This window comes from Myotis davidii, unplaced genomic scaffold, assembly GCF_000327345.1.
Source record: "Myotis davidii unplaced genomic scaffold, ASM32734v1 scaffold855, whole genome shotgun sequence".
NCBI classification, from domain to species: Eukaryota; Metazoa; Chordata; class Mammalia; order Chiroptera; family Vespertilionidae; genus Myotis; species Myotis davidii.
Genome location: NW_006286978.1, coordinates 499825 through 523518, shown reverse-complemented (window position 1 = coordinate 523518; position 23694 = coordinate 499825). Strand labels below are relative to the sequence as shown.

Below are 23694 nucleotides of genomic sequence, written 5' to 3'. Positions count from 1 at the left end.
CCCCCCGCCGCCATGCCTGCCCTTCAATTCTGCCCTGGCAGACCCTGGGGTGTTGTTGGGGAGGTAGTGATGAGCTGGTGGGTCCTTGAGAAAAGATTAGAGGGGGTGTCTCCAATCCAGTGGTGCCTCCCACCTACCTCTACCTGCCCAAGGGGCTGCATCAAGCACCTGGATGTGGTTGCCCTGCTGAGACGCATCCAGCCACCACTGGGATTTGGGAAGCTGTGCCCACACCGAGTGGCCTGCAAGGTCTGTGCACCTGCCCACCCCACACCCCTTGCCTCTGAGAGAGCTGTCCACCATCTGACAGGGGTGAGCAGAAACTTTGCCTTGGGTGAGGAGGGGGTGTTTGGTTGCATCTTCAAAGGTTTCTGCTCCTGGACATTCAGGCCTGCATCTCAGGCATTTGCCCAAAGTGGGTTTCATGTCCCTGGTGTGCACAGAGACTTGTGGCGATGAACATGCCTCTCAACTCAGATGGGACAGTGACATTCAATGCCACACTCTTTGCCCTGGTTCGGACATCCCTGAAGATCAAGACAGAAGGTGTGTGTGGGGGATGGGGGACAGGAGTGGAAGGATCCCTGGGGAGGTTGCAGGGAGCAAACTGAGTGCTGGGTCTCACTCCTGGTTCTGAACCTCAAAATAGGTGACTGTTTTCTCCAGGCCCATTTCCCCACCTGTCCAATAGGGGAGGTGGTGCATGACTGCAGTAGAAGCTTGCAAAGCCCCTCCAACAGTGAGGGAGTGGCTGTGAAGGACTCTTCCTATTGGCTCATGCACGCCCTCCTCCCCCATCCTCTCCTGGAGCAGGGAACCTGGAGCAAGCCAATCAGGAGCTTCGGATTGTCATCAAAAAGATCTGGAAGCGGATGAAGCAGAAGCTGCTAGATGAAGTCATCCCCCCTGCTGATGGTGAGCTATCCTCACCCCAATTCTTGATCCAGCCTCTGAATGTCAGATGATTGCTCACCAGCACTGGCTGGGGAGAGGGGTTTATGCTGTGGGTAGAGTGGGAGGAACAGAGGACCCCTCTGTGACCTTGCCTCCTCTCCCTTGCCCCCAGAGGAAGAGGTCACCGTGGGCAAATTCTATGCCACATTTCTGATCCAGGACTATTTCCGCAAATTCCGGCGAAGGAAAGAAAAGGGGCTACTAGGGACCGAGGCCTCCCCAAGCACCTTCTCTGTCCTTCAGGTGTTCAGAGTGGAGCCTGGGTGGGTGGGGGTATGTGGGAGCACTGTGGCAGAGGCTAACTGCTCTCTTAATTTCATGGAGCCCATGTCACAGATTTGAAAACTGAGGCCCCAGGACCCACAGAGGGTCAGAGATGGTTGAGGGGACTCCTTCACCCACCCCCACACTCCTGCATGGGAAGCAGGCTTAATGAAAGGGGAGTTTAGACCCTGAGCTATCCCGCTTTCCTATTTTATCACCCTCACAGGCTGGTCTGAGGAGCCTACAGGACTTGGTTCCTGAGATCCGACAGGCACTCACCTGTGACATAGATGAAGAGGAGGAGGAAGAGGGGCAGGGTAGAGAGGAAGAGAAAGATGAGAAGGACCCAGAAACATACCAAGTGAGGAACGACACGTTTCCACTCCTCCCGGATTGTAAAGTACCCCTCAATCCCCTGAGTAACTTCCACACTGCCTCTAAGAGAAGCCCTCCACCCACCCACCCTGACAATAGACAAATGTTTATTTGGCACCTACCATCCGCTGTTGGAGGCCAAGACCTAGATACAGCCAGTCCCTGGGGTGCTCACCAGAGACACACCATATGACCAAATGACTTAGATAGAAACATGGATGCAACACTGTCCTGTGACTCCCACAGGCTCCAATGGGCTCCCAGCCCCCATCCCGTAGGAGCTCCCTGATTTCTGTGTCTCTGCCAACTGGAGACAAACTGCCAGATTCACTCTCACTGGGGCCCAGTGATGATGATGCAGGGGCTCCCAACTCCAGACAGTCCAGTGTGCCCCAGCCTGGATCCCATGCTCACAGGTATGGTCAGGGGAGAAGATTATGAGGGAAGGCAGGGACTAGCCACTGTATGGGGATAACTCAGGGGGCATAGGAGTAAGGCCTTCTAATGGAAATTTGGGGAAAATGAGAGGGATTCAAGGGCTCAGATGGGAATAAAGGATAATAAGATTCATGTGAGAAAGGCAATGCAAAGGTTTAATGCAAAAAGCACATGATGTGGGACTAAATGGGTTTAAGTTCAAGTCTTGTATCCGCTATTTACTAAGTGACCTTGGGCTACTTACTTAGTTTTCATGGTCCTCAATTTCCTCACCTGTGAAAGGGGGATAATAATAGCACCTTACTTCATAAAGATAGTGGAAGGATATAATAAGGTCACTCTTAGCTTTTATACTCCAGCACATCCCCAATTCTTATTTGAAGTTGTCTCTTTAACAGGCCAACTTTGATTTTTTTTTTAAAATATTGGGTCTTTCCAATGAGAAAAAATGTCTCTTAAAAGAAAGCCCATGTTCACTTTTAAATAACAGGTTAATTTTACGTTAATTTTATTTTAACATAATTTAAAAAAATTTAGAAGCCCAGTGTTTCTGTAAGGGAGAGGGAATGAGGGACCCAGGACCACATACTGATATTTGGGGATCTAATCTGCCTTACTTGCCTCACTTTCCCCAGGAGAAGTTCTGGGGCTCTCATTTTCACCATTCCGGAAGAAGGAAGTTTTCAGCCCAAGGGAACTGAAGGGCAAGAGAAACAGTATGAGGAAGAGGAAGTCCCGGGCCAGTATTCTGGCCACAACAAGTAGGATGAGCCCATGTTTGGGGGGCAGGACTGATGGCACCCCATCGCCCATGCCCAGGCCTGAGCTCACCCCCAGCCTGCCCTCCTTCCCATTCAGGGGCTCCTACATACATGAGCGGGCCGCGACTCCCTCTTGCCCCATCCTTTTGCCACCTCACAGGCCCCAAAGATACATGGATGGGCACTACGCACCACGCCGCCGTCTGCTGCCCCCAACACCTGCAGGTGAGAGCGTGCAAGTGTGCGTGGGTCCTAGGGCCCCCAGGGGCCAGCAGGGCAGAGGGCTGGGGAAGCACTGACATTTTTCTTTGCTCCCCCACCCCATACCACCTACCATCCTCACCCCCAGGTCGGAAGCCCTCCTTCACTATCCAGTGTCTGCGGCGCCAGGGAAGTTGTGAAGATTTACCCATCCCAGGCACCTATCATTGTGGGCGAAACTCAGGGCTCAGCAGGGCACAGGTGAGGTGAGGTGGGGGCAGCCTAGGTTAAAAATTTTTTATGTGTTTTTATTTGTCTTGGAGAGGAAGAGAAAGAGAGATAGAAACATCGATGAGAAACATTGATCAGCTGTCTCCTACACACACTCTACTGGGGAATGAGCCTGCAACCCAGGCACATGCCCTGACCTCCTGGTTCATGGATTGACACTCAACCACTGAGCCACACCAGCCAGGCAGCCTAGGTTGAATTTATCAGACACACTACATGTCAAGACCTTCTGAAGAGCAGGCCACATATGAACTCACACATTCTCACTGTACCTGTGAGGTGGGTACTGTTATTAGCCCCAGTTTACAGATGAAGAAACTGAGGCCCAGAGAGGCTTACCCAAGATCACACAGCTAGTAAGTGTCAGAGCTGAGATTTAAACTCAGGTCTTCTGTGCTCTTAAACTCACCTGTAATTTACACACATTCAGTTTGACTACAGTTGTGCTTGGGGGGTAAGAGGTAGGCACAGAAATGAGTCCTATACCCTCACACTCCACCCATCAATCACTGTCCCTCTGATGTTTATTCTGGTCCAGGGTTCCTGGGCAACCCCTCCTCAGAGGGGTCGACTCCTGTATGCCCCACTGTTCTTGGTGGAGGAGGGTGCAGCAGGGGAGAGATACCTCAGCAAATCCAGCAGTCCACTTTGCACCTTCACCTGTCTGCAAGTGCCCGGAACCCACTCAGACCCCAGTCATGGCAAGAGGGGCAGTGCTGACAGCCTGGTGGAGGCTGTGAGTTCAGAAAGGGCATGGGCAAGAGGGATGGGGGAGAACAAGAGGAGGGGGCACTTTGGGAAGGAGGGGAAAAGGGTCCCCAGTCTCTGTGCTGTGCATGTAGCTCTCCCTTTGCTCTGCAACTTCTGTTCAGCATGATGTGTGCACCACTGTCTCCCATTGACTTCCCTGCATAGCCTCAAGGGTGCATCATTTATCCACACTGACCTCTCTGTGCATGCTGCTTCAACTCCATGCTGTGCCTTCTGTCAACTCTGATCCTATCTGTGGCCCCAGGTGCTCATCTCTGAGGGCCTGGACCTCTTTGCCCGAGACCCACACTTTGTGGCCCTGGCCAAGCAGGAGATCGCGGATGCATGTCGCCTGACACTGGACGAGATGGACAGTGCTGCCAGTGACCTGCTGGCACAGAGAACCAGCTCACTTTATAGTGATGAGGAGTCCATCCTCTCCCGCTTCGATGAAGAGGACCTGGGAGATGAGATGGCCTGTGTCCATGCCCTCTAACTTCCCACCCCTACCCCACTGCTCAATAAACCTCCTGCCTTCTCTTCCCCAGAGGGAGACAGGCTTAGACCACACTCTTGGAGTTTGATGTTTTTGCACTCGGAGCCTAGGGCTGCCTGAAAGCCCCCATCCATCCATCCATCCATCCATCCATCCTGGTTCAGTGCTGAGCCACTGCCCACACATGGGTATTTCCGGAAACCAGGACAGCCAGGTCTGATTACTCAGCGTCAGTGAAGGAGGGAGGAGGAGGAGGAAGAGACAGCAGCCAAAAAAAGCTGGAGGCAGAATGGAGGTGGTGGGGGAGGGGTGCACACTGGACAGAAATGGAGGAAAGGAGAGGCGACTTGGATGAGGAGTGTGGTAAAGTCAGAGACCCTACAAGGGGTCAGTCAGGTCAGACTAAGGAAAGACACATAGAAGGATAAGAAAACCAGAGGAGAGTCGTGCCAATAGAAAGGCCTAGAGGTTAGAATTAGCCTGGTATAGCCCGGCCGGCGTGGCTCAGTGATTGAGCATCAACCTATGAACCAGGAAGTCATGGTTCAATTCCCAGTCAGGGCGCATGCCCGGGTTGTGGGCTCATCCCTTAGTAGGGGGCGTGCAGGAGGCAGCCGATCAATCTCTCATCATTGATGTTTCTATCTCTCTCTCCCTTCCTCTCTGAAATCAATAAAAATAAATTAAAAACATATTTTAAAATGAATTAGCCTGATATGTGTTATGTCAGGCAGAGGGGTCCTCTGATGGCATCAGGGATTTCAGGGGGGCTAAATTGTTATCACCCTGTCTCCCACATTCCACCTTCTGCCACCTTCTGCCTGAGAAAAAGAAAATCTAAATCCATTGCCAGAAGACATGGGTGACAGCAAAGGATGGAACTCCTTGCCCAGGAAGTCCCACTCAGGGCCCAACAAGCTTTTCTGAGACCAGCTAAGAGTAACCCACTCTCCTCTCACACAGATCCAAGAGCTCCTCTTTCTGCTTCTTGCCCTACCTTTAGTCATTGTCCAACCTCTGGGATCTCATTCATTCAGTGAAAGTTTACCCAGCATTTATTTTGTATCAGGCACTGTTCTGGGTTTCCCTCAGAGGAAACTGAGCTGGCTTAGACATGTGATATGACTTGTCCAAAGTGGTAGTCAGCCCCACTCCAAAGGAACTGAAGGCAGTGCTGGGAATGGCATGGGATGGGGTCACCACTAGGCCCCTAGGATCTCCTCCCAGGTCTCAAAGCAGGGGTTTCTCATTTGTAAAGTTTGTGTCAAGTGAGCCAGTACTGAAATTTGAGGAAAGCCAAAATTGGAGACTGGGACTCAGAATATAGAGTAGTTGGGCTGGTGTATTGTGACAACAGCAAGTCATAGGCAGGAAGTAGAGAGTGAAAAGCTATTAAGGGATGAAGTGGAATACCCTTTGTAATACTTTAAGCAATTAAAACAAAAGGGATGAAGTGGGAGAGGCCACCTGAGGCCAGATGAGGCAGAGCCTTTCAATTCTAGGCCCAAAACCTTGGGACTTTTCCTAAAAGCAGTGGAGAGCCATGGGAGGGATTTGAGCTGGGTAGTGACATAGTTAACTTTGCATTTTAAATAGATGCTCGGATGACTGTGCTGAAAACAGAAGGGAAGGAAATGAGACCGAAGATGCTAAATTGGCAGGAACGATGGTTGTCTTAGCCAGGGAAGGTGGCAGAGGAGATGGTGAGAAGGGAGTGGATTCCAGAGATATGTAGGAGGTAAAATGAAGCATTTATTTGGCCCTGTGCAAAATGCATTACAATGATTATCTTGTTTAACCAGAGCAACAACCTTATAAGTATCATTTTAAACATCTTACATGTCCAAAGTCATACAGAATATTAGAGCTGGGATTTAAATTCAAGCAACTGAATGTCAAGACCCATGCTCTTCCCCACCCCGCCAACCCTGTAAGACAATAACTGAGAAGTAGCCATTACATATTTGTGTGAATTTGAGTGTGTGTGTGTGTGTGTGTGTGTGTTTAAAAAATAGGTATACAGCCCTAACCAGTTTGGCTCAGTGGATAGAGCGTCGGCCTGCGGACTCAAGGGTCCCAGGTTCGATTCCCGTCAAGGGCATGTACCTTGGTTGCAGGCACATCCCCAGTAGGGAGTGTGCAGAAGGCAGCTGATCGATGTTTCTCTCTCATCGATGTTTCTAACTCTCTATCCCTTTCCCTTCCTCTCTGCAAAAAATCAATAAAATATATTTTAAAAAAATAGTTATACATTCAGAGGATTCAAAATTCAAAAGGTACAAAAGGATATACAATGAAAAATTTCCCTTCCCTCTGGAGGCAACCAGCATTATCAGATATATTTTACACATGTGTAGGATTCTGTATTTCTAAGTTAGTGGCTAAGAGTAACAGATGCTGGGGCCAGACTTCCTGGGTTCAAATCCTAGTTTTACCATTTACCAGCTGTGTGACCATAGGAAAATTCTTTCACCTCTCTGCACTTTATTCACCTGTAAAATGAATATAGTAGTAGCACCTGCCTCATAGGGTTGCTGTGAAGCTCTCAGAACAGTGCTTGACACAGAATAGACATAATTTAAAACGTTACTCTCTTTTTTTAAAAAATATTTATTTCAGAGAGGAAGAGAGAGGAGGAGAGCGATAGAAACTTCAATAATGAGAATCATTGATCAGCTGCCTCCTGCACTCCCTACACTGCAACCTTGGCATGTGCCCTGACCAGGAATCGAACCATGACCTCCTGTTTCCTAGATCGATGTTCAACCACTGAGCAACACCGGCCAGGCAGTTATTCTCTTTATAATTATGATATAATCCTTCCCTTCTCTTTGTACACAATCCCCACACAGTTTGGCATGTCGCATGCCTCAACTAAATTTCTCGGTGACCATCCCATATCTCCACATTAGGGTTTTGGCAGGAGGCGGCCCCGAGGGCTTCCCCCAGCTCCTGGGCGACTTCGAGCGGTGGCTGCAGGTGGAGAACGCCAAGCTGGTGAGAGTCATCGCCATGAGAACCGCCACGGCCGAGGCCGCCAGGGCCAGAGAGAAAAAGCTGCAGGTGCGTGCCCGGAAAGGCCCCTGTCCGAGGGGCGGCACCATGGATGGTTTTAAAAAAATCCCCATTGATTCTAGAGGGAGGGAGAGAGAAACATTGATGAGAGAGAAAAATCATTGATTCACTGCCTCCTGCACACGCCCCCTGCTGGGGATCAAACCCACAACCCAGACATGTGCTCTTGACCAAAATTGAACCTGGGACTCTCCAGTCCAGCGATCGCCAACCTTTCGGACCTCCCGGACCAACAGTGGTCTGCGGGCCACCATTTGGCAACTGCTGCTCCAGTCCATAGGCTGACACTCTATCCACTGAGTCACACCAGCTAGGGCTCCATATTATTGTTTTTTATTGATGTGTGTGTGTGAGAGAGAGAAACACTGATTTGTTGTTCCACTCATGTATGCCTTCATTGGTTAATTCTTGTATGTGCCCTGACCAGGGATGGAACCAGCAATCTTGGCATAGGGACGATGCTCTAACCAGTGGACGGCAAACTCATTAGTCAACAGAGCCAAATATCAACAGTACAACGATTGAAATTTCTTTTGAGAGTCACATTTTTTTAACTTAAACTATATAGGTAGGTACATTGTTATTAACTTAATTAAGGTACTCCTAAGGCTTAGGAAGAGCCACACTCAAGGGACCAAAGAGCTGCATGTGGCTCCCGAGCCACAGTTTGCCCACCATGGCTCTAACCAACTGAGCTACTCAGCCAGGGCCCATATCTCTATATTATTAATGATAGTTGTATAGTAGTTGTAGTTGTATCAGAGTTTACTTGAATGGGCTATAAGTAATGAGCACTTTGGGAGTGTCCACTCTTATTATAAACAGTGCTGCAGTATATCATCTTATACATACATCTTTTAGCACATATACGAATCTGTCTGTGTAAATTCCTATAAGTATAAATGCTGAGCCAAACAGTATAAGGATTTGTTAGTTTGCTAGATTTTGCCAAATCACCCTCCTCTACAGAGGTTATGCCAACTTAACTTCTACTATCAACTTATGAGAATGTCTGTTTCTGGGCAACCTGCCAATATTGAGCATTATTGAACTTGTTTATATTCACCATCCTCAAAGATGAAAAACAGTATTTTAGTAGTTTTTATAGGTATTTCTTTTGTATGAGTGAGGTTGAGCATCTTAAATTCCAACTGTATTTGTCCATTGGGTGTTGTTACATGGCAACCACCATTGCCTTTGGTGGGCCTAGTGTTAGTAGCACGAAGTAGGGGTAGTCCAATTAAGGGTGGGCTGGGGAATAAAAAGGACGTAAAGTGTAGAATTAGAGTAGGCAAGAATTTAACTTAAGAGGAAGAGAGAAATAGGGAAGATGGCTAGGAGGGGTTTTAAGATGTGCTTAAAATGCAGATGAGAAGAAACCCTCAAGACCTTGAACTGTTTAAATTTCAGGGACTTTGGGCACTGCCAATTACTAGCTGGGCAACCTTGTGCAAGTCACTTAACCTCTCTGGAGGCTCATTCTCCTCATCTGTATAAATGGAGCTAACAGTCCCTACCACATACATAGGGCTGTTGTAAGGATTAAATGAGTGAACACATTTAACAAACTCCATAAAGGGCCTGGTAAAATGTGATACTGCAGGACCTAACGGTCCTCTCTCCCCAGACCTCTACCTGTGTTTTCAGACATAGATCTTCCTTGAGCATTCACAGGGTTCCAGCCTTGGGGCTGGAATGGCCGCCAGCTACTTCAGCTTGGCTGATATGCGCAAGCGCAGGTGGCCAATGAGGTGGGGGCACGAGGGGAGGAGCTGTGGTTGTCTGGGCTGTTCTGACGATTGCGCGTACCCCCTCCCCCGCTGCACCCGCCCTTGCTAACAGGCTCCTCCCGCCCCCTGCATTGCTGAAGCTGCTGCTGGCCGACATGGACGTGGTGAATCAGGTACGCGTTCCAGCACCGCGGACAGAGCCCGCTGCAGCCGGGCCTCCCCAGCCTGGGTTGCAGAGAATCCACCGACTTTGAGAGGTGGTGACCAGGGTCCTAGCAGCAGACACCCAGCCCCCGATGCTGGGGCTGGGGTCTGCAGCAGACGAGGGGAGGAAGAGGGAGGTGGAGAAAAGGAGTGCGCTCTTTGCCGCAGCGAGGGCTGTCCTCACTGCCGCAGCGGGGAGGGGGGGCACAACTAGGTTTCTTACAGGAAGAAAACGGAGTCCTGGGGTTAGGGTACAACAAGGGGGAGGGGAGGGGAGAGTAGAAGGAAGATGGGGGTGCTGCGGATGAGCCAGGAAATAGAGCGACAGAAGGCGTGAGGGCGGGGGATGAGGGGAGGGTTGACAGCTGCCCCTCCCAAACAGAGACGTTACCCCGGTAGAGAACCACTCCTTCCCCCAGACCAGACCAAGGAGGTTTTGCCTGTCCAAAAACCCTAGTCTCCCACCCCCGCACCCCCCCCCAGGATATATGCAGTGAAGCCATGTCCCAGCCCTCCCCCATCTTAATCAGCCTAGACCCTTTGCCATCTCACTCTTCTTCAACACATTAGAAACTCGCCCCTCTCTAACCAGTACCAACCCCTCCCCATCCTTATCACCTCAGACCCCCCCATTACCACCATCTGACTCACGTTTACCGCAGCAGACCCCTCCCCCACCCTAGCCAACCTGACTCTCTCTCTGTTATGACTCACCTTCACCACTCAGGACCCCCTCCCCCACTCTAATGAACCCCGACTCTTTCCTCACTCACTCCACCCTATCCCTTTCTCCATCTGACTCACCTTTACCATTTCAGACCTTCTCCCCTTCCCTAACTCATCCTGACTTTACCCCATCTTCCTCACCCACCCCCCTCAGCCATCTATCTCCCCATATCCCCAGGGTCTTCTCTCAAAGAAGGTGTGCCCACACTTTCCCTGAAGTGCCACTTTCTCCTTCTCACCCCCTCTCCAAACGAATGTCCTCAATCCCTCTTGGAGGTCATATGCCCTATCCCCAGGGGTCATCGCCTGGTGGCACCCCTCACCTCCCTCTCCATCCCCAACAACCCCATCCCCTCCCCACCATTTCTCTCCTCAGCTGGTGGCTGGGGGCCAGTTCCAGGTGGTCAAGGAGCCCCTTGGCTTTGTGAAAGTGCTGCAATGGGTGAGTGTTGTCTGGGCCATGGGGAGAGAGAGGGAGGCAGATAGTGGGATCTGGAAGAGCAGGGATGCAGTTGGGGTGGAAAACAACAAATGGATGGTTGGATTGAGGGTAGAAGGGGATAGTGGTATTGTACTCCAGGGTAAAGTCCCTGGGGCTTGGGGCCAGAGAATGGATGGGCTGTGAAGTGATGTCACATAAGGCCAAGGGTACCCCCGTTGTGAAGTGGAAGATTGTGACGTCTTATCTCCTCTCCTGAGGTGAGAGAGAGGCAGGGAGGTGGAGCTTGAAGCTGGTTGCTGTGGGAGAGATGCAAAGCCAGGAGAAAACCTGCGACAGTGAAAAAGATAGAGAATGAGAGACAGGGAATGATGGAGATAGAGAGTGAAATACTGAGAAAAAAGAGATACAGAGATAGAGAGAGAAGAGACAAACAGAAAGAGACAAAGAGAAGAGAGACAGAGAAAGATGCACAGAGAACAGAGATGGAAGGAGAAATAGACACAGAAGAGAGGTGGAGACTGAAAATGGGTGGGGGAGAGAAAGAGAAAAAGACAGGCTGATATACAGAGAAAGAGAGGCACAAAGGAGACAGAGAGAACACTATACAGAGACTGGGTGAAAGACAGCAGGGAGATATAGACAGACAGGCTGAGAAACAGAAAGACATATAGAGAAACATACATTCACACACGGGGCGGGGAGACAGAGACAGAGATACTGGAGAGGCAGAGAAACAGAGATACAAAAAGACATCTGAGAAAGACAAAAACACATAAAGAGAGAGATACCGAGAGAAATAGAGACGGAGAGAAATAGAGACGAAGAAAACACAGACAGACGGAAATACAGAGAGAAACACAGAAACAGAGAGACTGACACAGAAGAGAGAGAGAAGGAGGGGGTCAGATCATTGAGAAGTACAGACAGAGAGAGACATTAGGAGAAAGACAGGAAGAGACAGCCACACCCCTCTAATCAGCTTGTCCTTGGGTCTGATGAGCTCTGATTAGGGGGTGGGGGCGGGGACCAGTCCATCTGCTGTTGCCTGTGTTGGGCCCTGATCTGTCCAGAGGAGGGCACCCCCATCCCAGGTGCACACCATGGCTATCCCATCCTTGCTGCCCAAGGTCTTTGCCATCTTCGCCTTTGCCACATGCGGCAGTTACAGTGGAGAGCTCCAGCTGAGCGTGGATTGTGCCAACAAGACCCACAGTCAACTCAACATCGAGGTTGAATTCGAGTACCCCTTCAGGTGTGCCCCCACCCTAGCCCACCCCTGGGACCCCAACAGACCTGGGAGAGGACGGGGGTGGGGTGGGACCTACCAACACCTCCTCCCCAGTGGCTCCTGCTCAGACCTTACCTCAGGACACTGTACCTGGTCAGGTCACTACACATGCACTGAGCACCTACCTTGTGCCAGGCACTGCTCTAGGCCTCTATGACATGTGGTGAGCAAGACAGGCATAGGCTTCTCTGCCTGTGGAGTAGCCTCCTCTCTGTCCCACTGCTTCACTAATAAACTGTCACTTAAAAAACAAAAGACGGGCATAGGCTGTTGCCCTCTGACTCTGCTCTAGTGAAAGGGAGGAGCAGGAGACAGGCAATAAAAGAGGTTCTAAAGCAAAAGTATATATAGCCTTCACACAGTATGCACACAACTAATGTTAGCTGATATTAATTCCAACTCATTCATTTCTTTTTTTTTAAATATAGTTTATTGATTTTTTACAGAGAGGAAGGGAGAAGAATAGAGAGTTAGAAACATCAATGAGAGAGAAACATCGATTAGCTGCCTCCTGCACACCTCCTACTGGGGATGTGCCCGCAACCCAGGTACATGCCCTTGACCGGAATCGAACCTGGGACCTTTCAGTCCGCAGGCCGACGCTCTATCCACTGAGCCAAACCGGTTTCGGCCCAACTCATTCATTTCATACACATGTTTCTGAGAATCTGATATATGCCAGGTACTGATCGAAGTGCTGGGGACATAACAGTGAACAAAACAGACCTAGCTCCCTACCCTCATGGAGCCAACAGTATAACAAATTAATTAATAAAGAGAATAATTGCAGATTGGGAGAAATTCAAGGAAAGGGTCCTCATGCAGGGTTTTAGGATAGAGAATAATGAGGGGGTGCTGTTTAGCTCCAGGGAATGATTTAACTCCATTAAACAATTCTGATATTTACTGAGCTCAAGGAAATGTTTACCTCCCGACTGGCAGGGAGATAGAGACCCACAGACACAATTTCAATAGAGGCTTCAGAGGCTCCTCCACTACTTGGACAAATCATGTAACTGCTCTGGATCTCAATTTCCTCATCTACAAAATGGAATAATAATCACAGGATTATGATGAATATTAGATGAATTAATACTTATAAAGTGTTTAGCACAGTGCCAGGCACACAATAAGCACTCCATATGTATTTGCTAGCATAAGGAAAATAAGTTCAAGGAAGTCAGGAAAAAGGTCATTAATTGAGTTGGAAATTGGAGGGGGATGAGCACTTAAATGGAGGCTCAGGAGATCACCCATGGTGAGAAGGCAGAGTGAAGACAGGAAAGCCCAGCACAGGCTCTGAGCAATGGTGGAAAGAAAAGGAGGTGCCAGGGAGGTGTGGTCTGAGAGGATGGGGGGCAACCAAGGATCCAACAGTTCACAGAAGCCAAGGAAGAAAGTTCGGGAAAGGAGGGAGAGTTGGCAGCATGGGATAGTGCTGAGAGCAGGCCCTTTACGAAGTCAGAAGACCACAAAAATCTGAAGTCACTCCCCCAACACCCCCCCATGCCTAGGACCTCGGGTCCTGAGGATCTGCCCTTTACCCACAAGTCTCCCAGGAAAAGTTCTGTGCCATGGGTCCCCCTGACCAACTCACCACCATCCCAATACCTCCCCAAGGGCCTTTCATCCCCCCTTGGACATCCCGACTCCCAACCCAGCATACTAGAAACCCAGCAACCCAAACCCAGTTCCCAACTCCTAGCAGCTGCACAATCTTGAGCAAGTGATTTAACCTTGCTGAACCTCTGTTTGTTCTTCTGTAAAATGGGTATAATAATGCCTGCTTTAGAGAACTGCAGGAGGAGGATCATTAGATGAGGCATTTATGCAAAATAGTAGGGGATCAATAAGTGTAAACCTTGGGACCTTTGCTACACAAGGGCCCTGACACAACCAGCTCAGTCTCAGGAACTTGCATCCCAATCTGAAGTGCGAGCTCTGTGACCTCACCACCACACACATTTCTCCCTATGACCCCCTCCTCCATCACACCACAAGAAAGGCCTTAGCCTCATACCCGCCCAATCAGCCCCTCCCTCCCTCAAATACACACATCATGTTCCAGGATCCCTTCTCCCCTCCTGTCAGTCTGTCTCTTCCTATTTTGTAGTCTCTGAAGAAATGTAATGCATACATTTCTTTCTCTTGGGGACCTGAAGTAGGATGGAGGGAAGAATCAATATGATATAGGGGGGAAATAAATGGTTCAGATCACAACTCTGCTATTCCCTTGCCAGCTTGTGACTTTAGTGAAGTTAATGTACTACACTGAGCCTCTGTATATTTCATTAAATAGACAATGATAGAGTGCATACTACGGTATGTAACTGTTTCAAGCCCTAGAGACACAGCAGTGAACAAAACAAAGGGAAAAACCCAGCCTTTCTGTAATTACAGAAAAAAACAAGGAAAATGGTATGTCAGAAGGGGGCTAAGGAGTGCTGGGAGGGAAGAGTTGAATTCAATTTTAAATAGTAAGATGAGGGAAGGCCTCACTGAGAAGAGAACAACTGAGCAAAGCTTGAAGGAGATGAAGGGAGTAAGACATAAAGATATCTAGAAGAGCATTCCAGTGCAAAGATCCTGGAATGGGAGGGTACCTTGAATGTTCTATGAGTAACCAAGTGGCCAAGGTGTCTCTGTTAAAATGAGAGATGAATAAAGCTTATTTCAGGGGATGCTATGAGCAACCAATGAAATGTGACTGGTATACAGTAGGTGCTCTGTGAATGGTTATTTCCTCCTCTTCCGGGGACCTTGTCAATCGCGGGGACTCATGACTGGGCAGGGAGGAGAGGATTCTTACAGTCTGGGCCACACCTGCCTACCTTTCTATGCAGGCTGCACCAAGTGTACTTTGATGCACCTGACTGCAGAGGGGGCACCTCCAAAGTCTTCCTACTAGGGGACTACTCCTCATCAGCGGAATTCTTTGTCACCGTGGCTGTGTTTGCCTTCCTCTACTCAATGGGGGCTCTGGCCACCTACATCTTTATGCAGAACAAGTACCGAGAAAACAACAAAGGACCAGTGCTGGTGAGCCCCCACATCCACTTGTATGCAGGATCCAGGGGAACCAGTCATGTTCACGGGTCACACCAAATCCCAGACAGGCCCACATGCAAGCAGCCATCATAACAGCCACACATGCGACTGCTGCTGGTGCTGAACACTAAATCATAGTGACAGGGACACACTCAGCCCACACAGAATCCCAGACAGGCCTACACCTGAAACCTGCTACCTCTCACACAACCACACAGTCTAGATCAAAGGAAGGAGCACACAGAGGTTCACTGTGACAGTCGTGCTTGTCATGCCACACAGACACACTGATTCCTACACAGCTGTACTCATATACCCTCATCCCAGACACATAATGACACATATTCCCACATTCAGACGAAAGTGGAAAGACACAGTACTTTTCACAGATTCGACAACCATCCCCCAGAATTCCTCCACACCCCCACACACATATCAACAATCACACTCTCACATCCTCTGTGTCGCTCACAAGCCCAAGCTAGGAGGGCCACCTTCAAACGAGTGCTGGGGAAAGGGTAGAGGAAAGAGACCTCTTCTGGGGGACTCCCCTCTCCCAAGAAAACCTGTGATCTGAGGTGGTCCCACAACCTAGTATGAAGCAGTCCACTCACAAGTGTCATCTTCCTCTCCCCTGCCCATCCTAGGACTTCCTGGCCACGGCAGTGTTTGCCTTCATGTGGCTGGTTTGCTCATCGGCATGGGCCAAGGGGCTGTCGGACGTGAAGATGGCCACAGACCCAGAGACCATTATCAAGGGGATACCTAGCTGCCACCAGAAGGAGAATACATGCAAGGAGATAAGAGACCCTGTGACCTCTGGCCTCAACACCTCTGTGGTGAGCCCTGGGAAGCTGGCCAAGCTGGCTGGGGAGGGAGGCTAAGTCATTTATAGTCTGGCATGGGATGTGGTGGAGAGAGAGAATAAGAGAGTTCAGATACCCAGAGAAGGCATACCAACAACAGAGCCTTGAAGGATTAGATAGCAATTGTAACTACTGTGACACCACAAACTGTCCTCAAGAGGGGAACATGAGATCTTCTGTACAATTAAGTTTGGGAGACCTGGATCTCAGCCCCAGCCTCATCATGTAAAATCTCCAGCAACTCAGTACCCTCTGGAACCCTTTTTCTTTTTTAAAAAAATATATTTGTATTGATTTCAGAGAGGAAGGCAGAGGGAGAGAGAGAGATAGAAACATCAATGATGAGAGAGAATCATTGATTAGCTGCTTCCTACACGTCCCTCACTAGGGGTTGAGCCCGGCAACCTGAGCATGTGCCCTGATGAGGAATCCAACCATGACCTCCTGGTTCATAGGTCCATGCTCAACCACTGAGTCATACCGGCTGGGCAACATGTATTTGTTTTAATATAAAAGTATGCTTACATACTTTATAGATGTGTAGTTATACATATATTTGTGTATACGTATATATACAAACTTACCCATCTATTAGTGGTACATTTATATATTTAATCAAAGTTTATGCTTAGCCCTATCTGGTTTGGCTCAGTGGATAGAGCATTGGCCTGTGGACTGAAGGGTTCCCGGTTCGATTCCAGTCAAGGGCATATGCTTGGGTTGTGGGCTCAATCCCCAGTGGGGGGCGTGCAGGAGGCAGCCAATCAATGATTCTCTCTCATCATTGATGTTTCTATCTTTCTCCCTCTCTGAAATCAATAAAAATATATTTTTTAAAAATTTAAAAAAATTTTAAAAATAAAGAAAAAAAAACTTATGCTTAATATTTTACTATATCACAAATTTAGATTTTACTATAGTTTATACAAATACTAGAGGCCCAATGCACGAAATTCATACAAGAGTAGGCCTTCCTTCCCCCTGCTGCCAGCACCTGGCTTCCCTCTGGCACTCTGACCGGGCTTCCGTCACAGCCCAGGCTTTGACCAGAAGGTCTTCAGGTCTAATTAGCATATTATGCTTTTATTATTATAGATAAATGTGCATGTGTAACAGGTAAATGTGCAAATACATAAACAAATGTATGCAATATTACTAGATCCCAACATCCCAGGAATCTGAATTCTTTTTTAAATATGTTTTTATTGATTGCAGATAGGGAGAGGGAGAGGGAGAGAAACATCAATGAGAGAGAATCATTAATCAGTTGCCTCCTGCACACCCTGTACTGGGGATTGAGCCCACAACCCGGGCATGTGTCCTGACTGGGAATTGAACCATGACCTCCTGGTTCGTAGGTCGATGCCCAACCACTGAGCCATGCTGGCTGGGCCCAGGAATCTGAATTCTAACACGCCCTACTTCCCCACCCCCCAAAGTGGTTTTCCTGCACATTGACGTTCATGCGCTGGGACTCGGTGGTCTGGGTTTCTGAAACCACCACCCTTCAGAAGCCCGAGGATCCATGCCTGAAGCGCACTGCCTCGAAGTTACCTGGGGCCGCCAAGGCAACGGGAGTGGGACGACAACCTGGCTTTATCTCTCCGTAGGTGTTCGGCTTCCTGAATCTGGTGCTCTGGTTCGGCAACCTGTGGTTTGTGTTCAAGGAGACAGGCTGGTCCGCCCCATTCCTACGCGCACCTCCTGGTGCCCCTGAGAAGCAACCAGCGCCTGGGGACGCCTACGGCGAGGCGGGCTATGGGCAGGGCCCTGGCGGGTACGGGCCCCAGGATTCCTACGGGCCTCAGGGCGGCTACCAGCCCGATTACGGGCAGCCCGCTGCGGGCACCGTTGGTGGCTATGGGCCTCAGGGCGACTACGGGCAGCAAGGATATGGCCCTCAGGGTGCGCCCACCTCCTTCTCCAATCAGATGTAGTCTGGTGAGTGACGGGCGGGCGGTGCGGCCAAGGAGGGTACCTAAAATGAGATGGGCGGGTCAGTGAACCAATAAGAGTCCATAGTAAATGTTACGTAGACGCAGGCCAGACCAGTGAGGGTGGGAGTTTGAAGGAACCAATACAGAGGCACAGCTAGCTACCGGTACAAGCAAAGAGCGAAAACCTATCCAATGAATGGAAAGGAAGAGAGTGACGCTTGAAGATGGGAAGAATTAAGAGCCAATGGGAGAGGTAGAAGTGCAGCTCCGAGGGATGGAAGGGGACAGAGAAACAGGCAGAGCAACCAATGAAGGAGGGAATAGCAGAGGGGTTAGCGTAGTGGAGAATTAGCGGAGCATCGAAGCCTTTCAGAGAAAAGGGTCTTAGAAATGATTGGTAAATCAATATGTTATGATAAGGCCAATAGATGGTGAGAGTAGATTGGCTTGAATCATGACGGTCAAACAAGCTCACCAATCCGGGAGGAGGTGATTCATCTGCCACCTCTCCCCAACTCTTCAGGTGGGGGAGGTGGTTTGGAATTTCAAAAAAGGAAAAAAGGGATGGAGTGGTGTCATTGGAAAGGCTTGCCAGACCTGAAAAAGAAAAGTGAGATTTTCCTCATACATGAGGGGGGGAAGAAGGGGAGAAGAGGCAGGCTGGATGTCATGAGAGGGGAAAGGCAAGGAGGTGGCAACACGTAGATGGAGGTAGCTTTTGGCACTTGGTCAGAATGGAAAGGGCAGGGAGCAGTTCCTTACACATCTCACATCTAATTTGTCAAAAAAAATTCTGTTGGCTCTACCTTCAAAATATAATCTACAATCTTCCCACTACTCACTATCATCTCCCCCAGACATCTTACATGTCCACCCCCATTCCCATTCTGTTCTATTCACAGCATTGAGAGAGACCTCATTAAATCTTAAATTAAGCCCTACCTGGTTTCATCAGTGGATAGAGCATCAGCCTGTAGACTGAAGGGTCCCAGGTTAGATTCTGGTCAAGGGCACACGCCCTGGTTACAGGCTTGATCCCCGGTGGGGGGCGTGCAGGAGGCAGCCAATCAATGATTCTCATCATAGAGATATTTCTATCTCTCTCTCCCTCTCCCTTCCTCTCTGAAATCAATAAAAATACTTTTTAAAAAGTCAGGCCACCTTCCTCCTGTGCTCAGAGCTCTGCCAGGGTTCCAATCTCACTCAGATTGAAAGCCAAAGGCTTCACAGGGCCCTACACAATCTAGCCCCTCCCCTCATTTCTCTGACCTCTCACCTCTTACCCTCCCCACCCCCCACCCCCACACACACTGTTCACACTGTTCCAGCCACAGTGGTCACCTCGATGTTCCAGGCACAATCCAACTTCAGGGCCTTACCTTGGTACTTGCTTTCCTATTGGAGTTTTACAACCACACAAACTGATAACCTCACCTTGCCAGGTCCTTACAAGTCCCGTTTCTTACCTCTCTCATAGTACTCTGTGCTTTTCTTTACCACAGTTTGTAATTATTAGTTTATATATATTTTATTAATTTGAGAGAGAGAGAGACCAATTTGTTGTTCCACTCATTTATGCATTCATTGGTTGATTCTTGTATATGCCCTGACCTGGGATCAAACCTGAAACCTTGGCATATCAGGATGACATTCTAACTAACTGAGCTCCCCAGCCAGGGCTTAGTTTATACTATTTATTGGCTGTCTCTTCTGCTAGACTATGGAATGTAACCAAGACATATTCATGCTTTGCACATACCACTTACAGCACTACTAATGTTAAGAAACATTTATTGAGAAAATAGCAACAACATAGCATGTCTTTTTATCCTTCTCTGCTCAGAATCTTCCCATGACTTATACCTCATCCAGAGTTAAAGCTGATGTCCTCACAACCTAGTCCTATGAGACCCCATTACCTATCTCCCTGACATCACCTCCCACCACTCTCCCTTGCTCATTCCACTCAAGCCCCATTGACTTCCTTGCTGTACCTCAAAAACACTAAATGTGGCCCCACCCAAGGACCTTTGCACTCACTGTACCCCCTGCTTGGAATGCTCTCCCACCCCCTAGTTATCTGCATGGTTCATTCCTTCACCTCCTTAATTTCTTATTCCAATGTTACTTCTCTGACGACCCTACTTACTACAGCAACCTTCCTTCCCTTACTGGCACTCCTAACCCCTCAGCCTGGTCTACTTTTTGTTTTTCTATTTCACTTATTATCACTTTATGTTATGCTAGATAACTTTATTTTATTTTTAAATATATTTTTATTGATTTCAAAGAGGAAGGGAGAGGGAGAGAGAGCTAGAGACATCAATGATGAAAGAAAATCATTGATCAGCTGCCTCCTGCACACCCCCTACTGGGGATCAAGCCCGCAACCCAGGCATGTGCCCTTGACTGGAATCAAACCCAGGACCCTTCAGAACATAGGCTGACACCCTATCCACTGAGCAAAACCAGCTAGGGCTATGCTAGATAACTTTATACATTACTAGAGGCCCGGTGCATGAAATTTGTGCACTGGCGGGGAGGGGTGTCCCTCAGCCCAGCCTATGCCCTCTCACAGTCCCAGAGCCCTCGGGGGATCTCCAACTGATGGTCTAGGCCCCACGGGAGCAGGCCTAAGCTGGCAGTCAGACATCCTTAGCACTGCCACAGAGGCTGGAGAGGCTCTCGCGACCGCCGCTGCACTCGCCAGCTATGAACCTGGCTTCTGGCTGAGTGGCTCCCCCTGTGGGAGTGCACTGACAACCAGGGGGCAGTTCCTGCATTGAGTATCTGCCCCTTGGTGGGCAGTGCGCATCATAGCTACTGGTCATTCCGCCATTTGGTCTATTTGCATATTAGCCTTTTATTATATAGGATGATTATTGTTTGAAGTCTGTCTCCCCTGCTACAATGTAAGCTCCACAAAGATGAGAATCTTGGTTTGGCTCAATACAGATTATAACCAATATAGATTATAACAGTTCCCATTAATGAACTTCTTTGGATTAGGGGAATGAGGACCTTAATTTATTTGGTACCTTACCTAGTGGGGCAAGCTATGCCTTCCCAGTAGGGGTAGCTGGGATGAAACTGACTACAGGACTCTGAATAAAAGAAAAAGAAAGAAAAGGCATGTCAGACAGAGGGTAAAACCAAGGCGAAGGCATACCAGCCCAGCCCTCCTAAAGGGCTCCACCTGTGTCTGGACGCCTTCTCCTTTCTGTGTCTTTTGTCTCTACAGGTCAGTGCAGTCCAGGAGGACCCCATGGGTGGGCAAGAGCTCAGGAGAAGGCCTGCCCTCCCTGCTCACCCCTACACCCCAGGTCTCCACCCCTCAAGCCAGGAGACCCTTAACTGTCTATATAAGAGGGACAGGGAAGAGACAGACCTTGGCTGTGTGGATAGGGTGGGCTTGACTTCAGAGTCTCTCCCTTCTCTCCCTCCCCTCCTCCCAACTCTGGCCTTGACTTCTCCAGCAATGTTTGAACAACAGCCATTACAGAAAATTCAACCCTGTTTTGGGGGGGAAGGCAGATATTGGAGGGCTTGGGATTCAAGGTGGTCTTGGAGAGGGGTTCTGGGATGGAGGGGACTATAAGCAGGGAGGTTGGGTTCCACACATACTAGAAGTGGAGTCCAAAGGAGAGGGGTGCCCTAGAGCATTCTGGAAAGGAGTTTGGAAGGAGGCTGAGGGTGAGTTTCTAGAAAGATCATAGCTTTGAGTGAAGCAGTGGGTGGACCCCCTGCATGGTCAAGGCTTGTAATAGGACTTGGTTCTATGGAAGGGGTGTGACTTGAGGGGCTAGGGACAGGGCTTGGAAGAACGCTAAGCGTTCTAGAGGGGGTGTGGCTTGAACCAGGCAGTGGGTGAAGCTCCAGAGTAGGTGGGTCTTGGATTGGGACAGAGTCTACAGAAGGAGTGTGGCTTGGAACATTCAGGAGACTGAATTTGACTCTAAAGTGAGAAGGCTGAAAGGGTGATTCAGTAATGGGCCACCCTTGGGGTGAGGGCGTGGTCATGGTTCTAGATAGAGTGGGGTTTAGAATGGGGCATGCTTGGTGGTTTCAGAGGGGAGAGCCTGCCCCACCACCCCACAATGGAACAGTAAAGAATATATGTTTTAAAGTTGGGCGGGTTTGGCAGTGGCTAGGGCCTAAGGGATGTGTTTTGTTAGGGGTGGGGGGCAATATTCCTCACTAAGGCTAGGCCTGAGGGGGCCTAGGGAGAGCTGAGAGGTATGGCTTGAAGGGTTAGGGGTGGAATCCAGAGAGAAGCACCCACACATACCCTTCCTTGCCCACCCCCACGACAGCACAGTTAGGTAATCAGAGGACAGAGCTAATGGGCCTGTGGGGCCAGCCCACCCCTCTCCCCCTTTCTCCTGCCTCCTCCCTCCTTCCACACCCCACCCATCCTGGGATGGTTAGAGATCTGATCTGGAGCCCCTATCCTACACCTTCTGCTGTGTCTGTGATGTCAGTAGTGCCTGTGACCGTGTGTTGCCATTTTGTCTGGCTGTGGCCCTTCTCCCTCCCCTTCAGACCCCCACCCTTGCCCTTACCCTTCGGTATTGTTTGAAGACTCCCTCCCAGAGGAAGAACAAATATGATTCATCATCCTTCCCTAAATAAACTCCTCAACCACCTAGTACTCCTGGCTCGGACTTCTCAGTGTGTCTTTTTTTAAAACATGTTTTGATTTTAGAGAGAGGAAGGGAGAGGGGGAGACAGAAACATTGATAAGAGAGAAACCTTGATCAGCTGTCCCCTGCACGCTCCCCACTGGGGACTGAGCCCACAACCCAGGCATATGCTGATTAGGAATCAAACCTGCCACCTCCTGGTACATGGGACAATGCTCAACCACGCCCACCGGGCCTCGGTGTGTCTTTTTAGGAGGACACAAAGGAAGAGATAGAAAGGATGTGAGTGGAAGCTTCACCACTACTGACCTGCTGGAGGAGGTTCAAGTCACCTCATCATTTTAGGCCCCCCAACAGCATTTGGCCAAGGGATGCCTTGCCTGCAGATCATTCTAGGTCATGCTCAGAGTGGCCCTGTGCAGTGCCCCACTACTGGCCACAGAAAGTTGTCTTTCAAGGACTCAGTTCTAACTCTGGTCCCTTAGCCACGTGCCCTCCCCACCTTGTTCTCAAATCCTCAAGAGGTTCCAATAGGACCCCATACTTCACAGGGAGACCTTCCCTCTACTCATATCCTCGGATTTTTCAGAACCTGCTGTCTCTTCGTATCCTTGCCTCCCCTACCCCGCAGCTGGAAAACCAGGAGACCAGGTAGGTTGCAAGACAGGGGGGCGGGGAGCCAATCATTCATCCCCTTTAACCCCGCCCTGGAGCCAGAAGAGGCGGGAAGTGACAGAGATGTGCGTAATGGGGCGGGATGGGTCCTGGAAATCCCTGGCGCCTGCGATGAAAGGCCTGACTGACCGCCGCCTCCGCCAGGCCTAATTAGAGACCCCAGCCGGGCGCCCAAGTTCTGATTGCTGGCCGGGGACCCCCTCCTCCCAGCCCCGAGGCACAGCAAAGCTGTAGAACATGAAGGAGAGACTCCCTGCTCTGCGACTGAGCTCAGGGTAAAGGATATCTAACTGGAGAGAGAAAAATGGGAGCAGGGGAGGAAAGGCTATTAGACCTTCTCAGGATTTAGGGGGCATGACAGCTGGGCCTGGGAGGGCATGGGAACGTGGCCAGTGACTTTAACCTCCTCCTCATAAATCTCAAATAATCCTGGTTCTGAAGGGATGGGAGCAGGGCTGTGTGAGGTGTATAAGATTTATCTCTCTGATAGGGACGAGGGAGCACCAGCTAGGGCTGCGATGGAGTTGGGG

At 49.6% G+C, this 23694-nt stretch overlaps 2 protein-coding genes across 2 annotated transcripts in view; both read left to right on the top strand.

The window, feature by feature from the left end:
* Positions 1 to 5052, top strand: part of CACNA1F (calcium voltage-gated channel subunit alpha1 F) — a 26404-nt gene extending 21352 nt beyond the window's left edge. The window contains exons 38-48 of the mRNA XM_015560762.1: positions 153 to 249; positions 444 to 546; positions 814 to 915; positions 1067 to 1197; positions 1445 to 1579; positions 1840 to 2009; positions 2667 to 2792; positions 2890 to 3017; positions 3142 to 3254; positions 3823 to 4020; positions 4300 to 5052. Of these exons, the coding sequence (XP_015416248.1) occupies positions 153 to 249; positions 444 to 546; positions 814 to 915; positions 1067 to 1197; positions 1445 to 1579; positions 1840 to 2009; positions 2667 to 2792; positions 2890 to 3017; positions 3142 to 3254; positions 3823 to 4020; positions 4300 to 4530 (1534 nt within the window). The 3' untranslated portion in view covers positions 4531 to 5052. The remainder of the gene's footprint in view (positions 1 to 152; positions 250 to 443; positions 547 to 813; positions 916 to 1066; positions 1198 to 1444; positions 1580 to 1839; positions 2010 to 2666; positions 2793 to 2889; positions 3018 to 3141; positions 3255 to 3822; positions 4021 to 4299) is intronic.
* Positions 5053 to 9402: 4350 nt separating this feature from the next.
* On the top strand, positions 9403 to 21205 carry SYP (synaptophysin). The gene is made up of 7 exons (XM_006758892.2): positions 9403 to 9508; positions 10642 to 10707; positions 11835 to 11959; positions 14839 to 15034; positions 15691 to 15882; positions 17520 to 17850; positions 21088 to 21205. The coding sequence occupies exons 1-6, from the start codon at positions 9491 to 9493 to the stop codon at positions 17844 to 17846; spliced, it is 924 nt and encodes a 307-aa protein (XP_006758955.1). The 5' UTR covers positions 9403 to 9490; the 3' UTR covers positions 17847 to 17850; positions 21088 to 21205.
* Positions 21206 to 23694: the final 2489 nt, after the last annotated feature.

Excerpts from the sequence above, each read along its gene's own strand:
- SYP (XM_006758892.2), top strand. Across the intron at positions 15,035-15,690 it reads ACAACAAAGGACCAGTGCTG|GACTTCCTGGCCACGGCAGT; the intron begins GTGAGCCCCCAC and ends TGCCCATCCTAG. Across the intron at positions 15,883-17,519 it reads CTGGCCTCAACACCTCTGTG|GTGTTCGGCTTCCTGAATCT; the intron begins GTGAGCCCTGGG and ends ATCTCTCCGTAG.